Source organism: Heptranchias perlo, chromosome 16 (assembly GCF_035084215.1).
Source record: "Heptranchias perlo isolate sHepPer1 chromosome 16, sHepPer1.hap1, whole genome shotgun sequence".
Taxonomy (NCBI): Eukaryota; Metazoa; Chordata; class Chondrichthyes; order Hexanchiformes; family Hexanchidae; genus Heptranchias; species Heptranchias perlo.
Window position 1 is genome coordinate 44,743,492 of NC_090340.1, and position 10,361 is coordinate 44,753,852.

At 41.1% G+C, this 10,361-nt stretch overlaps 1 protein-coding gene across 1 annotated transcript; it reads right to left on the minus strand.

Annotated features, from left to right (window-relative positions):
* Positions 1–1,732: 1,732 nt before the first annotated feature.
* cog8 (component of oligomeric golgi complex 8) lies at positions 1,733–8,872 on the minus strand. Its single transcript, XM_067998058.1, has 4 exons — positions 8,304–8,872; positions 7,122–7,940; positions 3,483–3,651; positions 1,733–3,313 (listed from the first exon to the last, which is right to left on the minus strand). Exons 1-4 carry the CDS (start codon positions 8,844–8,846, stop codon positions 2,979–2,981), a joined length of 1,866 nt encoding a protein of 621 aa, XP_067854159.1. The 5' UTR covers positions 8,847–8,872; the 3' UTR covers positions 1,733–2,978.
* Between the last annotated feature and the right edge of the window lie 1,489 nt (positions 8,873–10,361).

Sequence of the window (10,361 nt, forward strand, 5' to 3'; positions counted from 1 at the left end):
TTCATGGTTATTGCTTTGACTTCATTTACAGTCATATCCTGGTGTCATTTGGTCTGTTAAAGCTGCTTAACTCAAGTGGCACAGTACATTAGTGCACAGATTTGCTGTGAGACATGGAGTGTTTAAGATTGATAGACACAGCCATAATTCATTTAGGGGGATTATCCATTAGCTGCCATTGCAGTGAATTCCAGGTAATTGGCTTTTGTTAATCTCCATCTCCAAGTTTAGTTAAGTGAGGTGTGTCCTAAAGGGAAGATAGCATGTATTCCAAATCAGGCAAACACAAATTCTAATTATGTAGATTTTAGTTTGATTTGAAGAACCTTGAGCTTGATGGGTTTACATGTGTCTGATAGGCTGACAAAAATATATGAAACTTAGCATATGCACATTAGATCTAATTCATGTAGTTACTCAATTACTGTGGTTGGAAATTGTAACCTATTTGGATGAGTGTCACAAAAAAAGTGTTTGGTTTTCCAATCTACCTACTCAGGCTGCACAGATGCCAACTGTGAATTGAGTATGCAAGATTCAAATGTATTTACCTCCATTATTAGCATTTATCTGCAAGGAGAGTGGGCTAGTGCCCTGCTCCCTCATCTATCACTTTCATCTGGCTGCTAGGTGTGCAAGTAGTCAAGGTTGGGATAACTGCCTACCCTTGCAGATCAAATGATTATAAACTTGTCATTTGAGGAAGTATGTTTACCAGCAGCATTTTAGTACACCACTCTATTTCAGGGGCACAGGGGCAGAGTGCCATAATAAATTGACATGTTACAATTTTGTTAATGTGAAATAAGCATTGTAATGCTGGAAAAAAAAATCACAATTTGTGCATTAAGATACCCACTCAGCAGCTCTACAAGTTCTAGAAGAATCATTTGCCTCTGGATAATTTTTCTGCACTGGTCTAATATACTAAAACTTTAATTGCCATAAGTTTTATATTTGGTTTACATTTGAAAATCATTTGGTTTGTGGTCTTGGTATCTATCAATGCATCACTGAATTGATCTATACAGATTATCATGTAAATTTCCAGTTGTTCCCCTTGTGTTCCTGAAGGCAGTGATTCTTGCTGGGGTTGATTTACAAGGTGCCAGCAGCCCTTCAATATTTTGCTCAGATGAGTGTGGACAGGCAATTTAACCAGAGGGCATTACTGCTGAGATTAACACTATCCTCACACAATAGGTAGCAATTGTGATTAGGAGAGGGATTCCTGAATAATCCCACCCCCTACCTATTGGAGTTGCTCATAATACTTAGACCATGTATCAAACCAGGAACCTTCTTGGTTTATATGGTTCAGTTCTACAGTATGTGGTGTGTTTCTAGTGCCTACATTCCTATTTTGCTCTCCAATGTATCATATTTTAAACTAGGGATTATAAGATTAAATTTGTTTACAGGCAAGTACGAAGAGTGGGAGTTGACACTGAAAAAGCAGTCTCTTTTTACCCTTAACAGCTAGTATGTGCAATTAGAGCATTCTAATACACATTAAGGCCTTAAGATTGTGCACAAAATATCATTCATGATAATTCATCAAAATCAATTTATATATCATTAATTCTTCATCAAAAATCAACTTTAACAAGAGGATATATAAATTTATTTTTGATGAATTAACAAGAGGATAAGAAATCTTGGATTTCAGCATAACTGAACCAGTTAACACTAGTCAATTGCACTCATTAAAAAGCATATCCTTGTACACTGCTTGGAAGTTGACTAATCTTTAATTGGTATATGAAGAAATAAATTAAGCATTTATACAAAAGAAATCACAATAATTAGACAGAACTTTTCTATTTGAGGATGGGATTCAAACCTACCTACTCTGCCCAAGGGATTAATAACCCATTGCTGTAACCACTTGGCACCTTACCATGACAAAAAATGTTAGGTCCAGTAATTTTTAAAGCACTTTCCACCTTAAATTTGATACTTAAAATTCTCAAAGCTAAAGATCTTTTCATTGATTTGATAAATTGTTAGTTTTACTATCCCAACAATATTATTGTAAGTTACGTGTCACATTTGCTTACAATAAATGTTTAGTAGCTATTTACATAACAAGCTCTTAATATTTTTTTTACAGGAACTCCACCACCCTTTTTACATTTATAAAGTGATTTCAGAACAGTTCTAGACTGCTTGCCACATATATAGTTTGAGGTTGTATTGTACAGTTCAATAATCTAAACTACATTATCTTTTGAAAGTTGAATTGTTAAAAAGATTACACAGGCCAGATTTAATAGTGATCCCATAGATGAGAGACAATACATACGATTCAATTGGCTTTCAGGCCAGTTTCTTTCCAGTCAAGTGATTTCTCATTTCTTGAATAAAACTTAGAATCTGGTGTGTGGTCAGATATGCTGTCACACAAATCTGGTTATAACTAGTACAAAGGATAAGTGGTTGATATAGCAGTAAGTAGTTTATTCACTCTTTTACTGGCATTAGAGAATTAGCCAACAATTTCGGAAAACAGTCAAACTAATCAACAGAACATAACAAAAGAGTGTCAAATGTAGAAACAATGTCATTCTGTTACAATCATTGCTTTTTTGATTCACAATTTATATACCCATTTACATTAGCTGCTGAATTCTTGTAGATATTGAGATTTGACAAAAAGTTATCAAAACATCAGATACTTGGAAAAACTTTATTTCCTATTTTATCAACTGTTATTATGTAAGAAGTTACATAAACAGAGCCTGATGTGTTGGGACAAAAAGTGGCACCAATCTCACCTTGCTTTATCACTTCAAGATTTTTTTTGCAAAAGTTTCTGCCCATTAAGGATCTACTGATTCCAAAGATAACCTCATATTCTTCAATTTTAATGAACTAAGAAAAAAAAAGTCACGCATTTGTGCACTCCAGTCCAGTGTTTGGAATAAATGAAAGAATCTCATGTACCCACAGTCAGATTTTTTAAACTTAAAAACAGGCTACAATCCAGATTGCAGTGAAGCACCTTCTGTGTTCTGGCCATCTATATCCAGTGTGCCTGGTTTTATTTCCTCTGCTATAAGACCCGGCACAGACGAAGGCAATGCTGGTGGATATTGTTCACTTAGCTTCTCAATTTCAGTTTTTGTCTCTAATCCAGGGCTCTCTAAGGTGGTTTCAGCTGCCAGGATCTGTTCCAGTTTCCCATCGAAGTTGTTGTTAGGTGGAATTATAATTTCCTTTTTTGGTAGAATAAAAACAAGCAGTTCCAGTACAACACTTGTATTAATGCATCCAATGGAACCATATTTATGAACCTGAGTGGGAGGAATACCTGCCAAACACACAAAAAAAAGTTAATTATGTGAGATGAAGAATAATACATGGCTGCCAGTGAGTTACACGGCTGCGGTTCAACTGGATTTATTCAACAGTAATTGAAGTATAATACATTAAAACTAAGTAAATAGTGACCGGAGCATGATCAACAGCTGAGTACATACCAAGAATCTGCGCTACTTGTGCGGGTGGAAAAAGCACCTGTAAGCATCGGTTCAGGTAAGGGACTAGGTCTTCAGTAAATGTAATACAGAACTGGACAAACAGCTCGCGTTCTTTCCCACTGAAAGCACTTTCCTCTGCTCGATGAAAAGCGAGAATTAGCTTTGTAACCTACGAAGAAAAAATGAATTATCAAAACATAATTTTTTGTAAGGTGCTCAGCACCTAATATCCTCCTCCAAAGAAAGAAGGTGGAACTGTAGGCTTCTCCAGACCTGCCACTGCTTTCAATAATCATGCAGCAGGGACAGCACAACAGGTCAGGTAATGCAATTCCTCCTCCCCACTGCATCCCCCAAAAACTCACAAAGTTTGATTTTTAGAACTACTGTATTCAAATTCAATTTTTGCCAAACTATTCTGAACATTACTGGTACAGTCCAACGTCGATCACTTTTGATGATCTTATGGGATTCTTTCCTAAGGAATGGTTTAGCTTTCAATTATTACCCTGAATCAAAAGAGCAATTAATAGCAGCATGAGAGCGATGGAGCAAGGGAAATGAGGCTGGTAAGACAATATCATCTGTTATTTTACAATTTAAATAGTAATTTCAGTAAGACGATCTTGTTTATCTTGGTCTTGCCACAGTCTCATGCTCTCCAATTTGCTTAGATCTTCTGGTCTTTGTATCTCATACTCTTATATTCCTCATGCATTCTCTCATTCTGTTCCTCTCAACCTTTTATGGAGATCGAGGCTTTTACAGCTGCAGAAATGTTATCTCTTCCTGGATATGAGGGAGGGAGTGAGTGAGGGCCAGTGATAAAAATGGGCGATGAAAATGGAGAGAGATATGACAAGCCCTTTCCATGGCCTCTTCAGATTAATGGGGGGGGGGGGGGGTGGAAAGGTGGGATTCGGGACCACTGGAGAGGGCTGGGGTTTGGAACCAATGGGTGAGGTGGGCTAGGGTGTGAAAGAACTGGGGATAAGTACGCCAGAGGCAACTAAGATTGCCGAGGAACACAAAGAGGGGAAGGTGGGTATCAGGTGTACTGAAGTGGGAACAGAAAGGGTGAGATGGAGGTTGGAAACACCGGCTGTGGGGCTGGAAATAATCAAGGACATATAGCCAGGCCCCGAATGCAAGACAGGTCCTGGAGTGGCCAGACGTAGGAATGAAGCACAAGCACTAACTACGAACACACTAAAGGTCTGGCACCATAGCATGGCAGAAGCGTCAGGCATTGCCAGCAGTTACTGCACGAGAGAAAATGGGAGATATAGTTACAGTCTGAAGTTGTTAATCAATATTAAGGATAGAGGGCTGCAAAGTGCCTAGGACAAAGATGAAGTACTCTTCCTTGAGCTCACATTGAGCTTTATTAGGACAGTGTAGAAGGCCAAAGACAGGGAGGTCAGACTGGGAGTGGGGCGGAGAATTGAAATGGCAAGCGACAGGGAGTTCGGGTACGCACTTGCAGACAGAAGAGGTGTTTGGCAAAGCGATCACCTAATCCGTGTTTGGTCTCCCCAGTGTAGAGGAGACTGTACTAGGAGTAGTAAATACAGTTTATTACGTTGGAGGAAGTACAAATAAATTGGTGCCTCACCCGGAAGTGTTTAGGGCCGTGGACAGTGGTGTGGGAGATGGTAAATGGGCAGGTGTTGCATCTCCTGCACTTGCAGAGGAAGGTGCCAGGGGACAGAGAGCTGGTGGAGGGAGTGATGGAAGAGTGAACTAGGGTGACATGGAGGGATCAATTCCTTCGGAATGCTGGGAGAGGGAGAGATGCCTTTGGTGGTGAGATTGCATTAAGTGCCGGAAGTGGTGAAAGATGATCTGTTAAATGCAGAAGCTGGTGGGATGGAAGGTGAAGACAAGGGGACCTCTATCATTGTTCTGATTGAGACAGAAGCACGGGAAATGGGACAGACTCTGTTTAAGGCCCTGTTGACCACGGAGGAGGGGAATCCTTGGCTGAGGAAAAAGGACATTTCAGAAGCTCTGGTGGGGAAGGTGGCATTATGGCAGATGTGACGCAGACAGAACAACTGGGAGAAGGGAATGGAGTCCTTACAAGAAGTGGTTGGGAAGAAATATAATCCAGGTAGTTGTTGGAGTCAGTGGGTTTGTAATAGATGCTGGTGGACAGCCTATCCCCAGAGATAGAAAAGTTGAAGAAGGGAAGAGTCAAGAGTTGGACCAGGTAAAGGTAAGGGAGAGGTGGAAATTTGAAGCATAATTAATTAAGTTCTCTAGATTAGGGTAAAATCAGGCAGCAACACCGATACAATAATCAATAATAGAAAAAGAGATCAGGGAAGGGACCCAAGTAGGATTGGAACAAAGAACGTTTAACACATCCTACAAAAAGACAAGCATAGCTAGGACCCATATCTGTTCATGGTGAAAACAAGTTACCAGATGGAGGAGGGTTGTGGTGAAAGGGGATTGGTTGGGTCACTGTTCAAGGAAGAAGTAGAGGGCCTGCAGGCCGACAGATGGAGGCGTGGTGGGACTACACGTCCATAGTGAAATGGAGACGGTTAGGGTCAGAAAACTGGAATATAGTTATTCACATCATTTATCTCAGATAAATTCCAAAAGTTGAGGGCATACATTGTTTTGATGCTGCTTATATCCTACACCAAGTCCTGCTCACTCATCCTCGGTGACCTTTATTGGCTCCTGGCCCCCCACTGCGTCAAATTAAAAATTTCCATCCTTGTGTTTAAAATCCTTCCAATGCCTTGGCCCTCCCTATCTCTGTAAACTACACCAGCACTACAACGCCCTTGCTTCCATTCTCCATTCCTTCGACCTCTTATGCATCCGCCCCACTATTGATGAGGCCCAGTGCTCTAGAATTCCCTCCCTGAACTGCTCTGCCTCTTTTTAAAATCTACCTCTGACAAAGCTTTTAGTCACGCCTCCTAATATCTCTTTCTTTGATTTGGATATTTGGTAATTTAACAGGTTGGTCAATCACTATTTTTTGCTCTCCAGGTGCGAGACGACGTATGATTTGATAATTTTAGGTACAATGCCTTTGAAAGGCAAGATGAGATGGATGTGTGCTAGATGCAAGACTTTTAATATATACCCCTATTGCACTATTAGTCAGTTGGAGGATATGCTGTTTTTGTCCACAGAATGTACAATATGATCACTGACACTGAATAATGTTGAAATGCAAAAAAAGTGATGTGAAATTATGGGAATGTTTACAGTATTTTCAGGTTCAAATTATGTGACTGTCCATATTTGCATGGAAATTGTGAATTAGTGGCCTTGATTGCTGTGTGTTTCTTTAGCTATGTAATCAGTCTTATATTTTTTCCCCTTTTAAAAAAAAGTCCAGGAAACACAAAAAGATGGTAGGGACGTTCCAGATTGCAGTTTCAGTGTGACCGACAGGTGTGATGGAAAAAGTATTACAGCAAGGGATATCTCTAATAGTACCAACTGCCCAGCCAAACATTTTAGTGCAGTACTTCAATTAATCTAGACTGTAAGCAGAATTTAAGTAGGCAAACAGCAATATTTGCATCCTAAACTTGCTTAATTAGCACTTTGCCTAAAAACACTGTTTAGCATTTGATTATGATGTTGTGATAACAGTAGCTGAAATACCTTCACAAGTGCATCTTCCAAGCACAGGGTTACTTCCTGTGCAAGTGCTACGGGACAGCAGAGACGAAGATCGTTAAAGGCTGCCAAATTGTTATTTAGAAAACATGCCAGTGGAGGGAAGTCCAGAAGCACCATTGGCGGCTGCAGCGTGCCTGGCTGACTAGTTGGAAGAGTCACAGGGATTGTGCTCCCTAACACTGATGGGGCAGAGATTAATGTGTACAGATTCATGTCTTCCTGAAACTTCTCCACAGCCTCCTGAACAGCTTTCACAAAAGCATCCATAGCAACCTTCTGAAACATAGGAGCAAGCTGTCCACGAAAATCTGCTCCTACACGACTAAAAGAAAGTCCAAAATACATACACTGGCCCAGCAGTGAATCTAAGCGACAACCCACTCCCTTCTGAAGATCCGATTCCAGAGTCCGCAGAAACTCAGAAACCTTTTGCACTACCCAGCCATGGAAAATAGCACTTTCATTCACAGTCTGATCGATGGAAAGCAACAACGGGTCTTCATCTGAGAAAATAGCACGGTACTGAGTGATTATGTCAAACAGATGGACACGGCAAGCTTCAATTGTTTTCGTTATGTGGAAATAAGGATCATTGTTCGATATGGAGCCAAGTATAGATTTCAACCAGGCATCTCGAGCTTGAAGAAACTTTATTCTTAATTCTGCTTCAGTGAAAACATCCATCCTTCTCAAATAGCCTATGACCCGAAGACAAGCCGGAAGTTGGACATTGGTACGTAGCTGCTGGATAAGCTGGTTTAACATCAACTGAGCAGATGAACGCACTTCGTTCACTATCCCCTGTGAGAAATGTGATAAAGAACACTTTAAAATGTTGGCGAGATTTTTTTTAAATAAAACTAGACCAGGTTTGCATTTCCCTATTTGAAATAATAACCAAGATGTGCAGAAAAGACCAAAATGCATAAAAATGAGTGTATAGGGGATGAAACTAAAAAAAAGTATCTTCTAGATTGTGCTTTTGTTGCTTTATAAAACTCAATTGCCTTGTCAAATGAGCTAAATTACAGCTGGTCATAACAACTCAGTTATATCTTATTTCATGTCATGTTATGAAGAATTAAACAACAACCAGAACTCTGTGAAACCAGTTCTCATCCTTGGCAGATACTGAAAAAAGAACTTTTACAAGGAAGCTAATACCTGTATGACGGGTATGGAGGAGTATTTTTTCTCCAACCTCTTCACGTAAGAGGCCAGTTCAAGAGCCTCCTCGTAGTAGCCATTCCTAACGCAGGTGTCCATGAGTTGTGGGATCTCCAGGATTTCGAGGATCTCGGTGTGGCGGTTGAGGGTCAGGCTGTTCATCCTTCTGCTGGCGCCGGTCTCCTCCGTCTCCTTTATGAACTGCTTGCATTTCTCGCTCAGCCCGGGCAGCTTGTCCAGCACCCCGGAGACGTGCTTCTCCACCAGCCCGAAGTCCCGGTAGATCTCCTTGGTGCATTCCGCCGTTTTGATGAAGGTTTTGTAATTGGAGAAGGCCAGTTCTTGGGTCTGCTGCAGGATCTGGGCCCGTTCCTCCGCAAGCCTCTCGGGCTCCCGGTTCAGCTTGTCCACACCGTACGAGCTGAGTTCGGATAAATATAACGTGAAATCGGGATTCTCCCTCCAGTTTTCGGGGAAAGAATCCCTGAAAATCGACGCCAGGATACTCTCATCCTCCACGTCAATCCCCAGTGCCGCCATTTTGGGAAGGTAGTGTAACTTCCGGTTTCAATAACAACAACTTTATCGGAAGAGCGTTCTCAATAATCACTTTATTATCAGGCCCCATAGTTGCTGTTACTAGGCAATGCTGGTGCTGTATACTTCAAGAAAACTCTACGACCGCCAAATGCCACCAATACTGAAATTTAAAGACGAAAGAATTTGCATTTATATAGCACCTTTCAGGACCTCAGGAACTTCCAATGTGAGTTGTAAGAATATAAGAAATAGGAGCAGGAGTAGGTCATATGGCCCCCGGAGCCTGCTCCGCCACTCAGTAAGATAATGGCTGATCTTCTACCTCACCTCCACTTTCCTGCCCACTCCGCAGATCTCGTGATTCCCTTAGGGTCCAAAAATCTATCAACGACAGAGCATCTACAGCCCTCTGGAGTAGAGAATTCCAAAGATTAACAACCCTCTGAGTGAAGAAATTCCTCCTCATCTTAGTCCTAAATGGCTGACCTCTTATCCTGAGACTATGCCCCCTGGTTCTAGACTCTCCAGCCAGGGAAAACAGCCTCTCAGCATCTACCCTGTCAAGCCCTTTAAGAATCTTATATGATGAGATCACCTCTCATTCTTCTAAACTACAGAGTGTATCGGCCTATTCTACTCAATCTTTCCTCATATGACAACACTCTCATCCCAGGAATCAATCTAGTGAACCTTCGTTGCACCACCTCTAAGGCAAGAATATCCTTCCTTAGGTAAGGAGACCAAAACTGTACACAATACTGCAGGCGAGGTCTCACCAAAGCCCTGTACAATTGCAGCAAAATTTCCTTACTCTTGTATTCCAACCCCCTTGCAATAAAGGCCAACATACCATTTGCCTTCCTAATTGCTTGCTGTATCATTTAACGTTCTGTGTTTTGTGTATAAGGACACACAAATCTCTCTGAACATCAACATTTAATCGTTTCTCACCATTTAAAAAATATTCTGTTTTTCTATACTTCCTACCAAAGTGAATAACCTCACATTTCCCCACATTATACTCCATTTGCCACTTTCTTGCCCACTCACTTAACGTGTCTATAACCCTTTGCAGACTCTTTGGGGTTGATTTTAGACCCCAAGAACTGGTGGGATGAGGGCAGGTGGAAGTTGAAAATAGTTGTTTTCGCAACCCAGCTTTATTTCCGGGTTTAACGACTTTGCATTCCCAGTGGGAAGTATAGGCTTCCCACTGGGAATGCAAAGTCTGAAAATTTTGCAGTTGTGACCCAAAAAAAACCTATTTCAACTCCCACCTCCCCCCCAAGCCCACCCGTTCTTGGGGTTTAAAATCATTGCGTCCTCCTCACAGCTTACTTTCCCACCTAGCTTTGTATCGTCAGCAAACTTGGATACATTACACTCGGTCCCTTCATCTAAGTCATTAATATAGATTGTAAATAGCTGAGGCCCCAGCACTGATCCTTGTGGCACCCCACCAGTAACAACCTGCCAACCTGAAAATTACCCATTTATTCCTACTCTCTGTTTTCG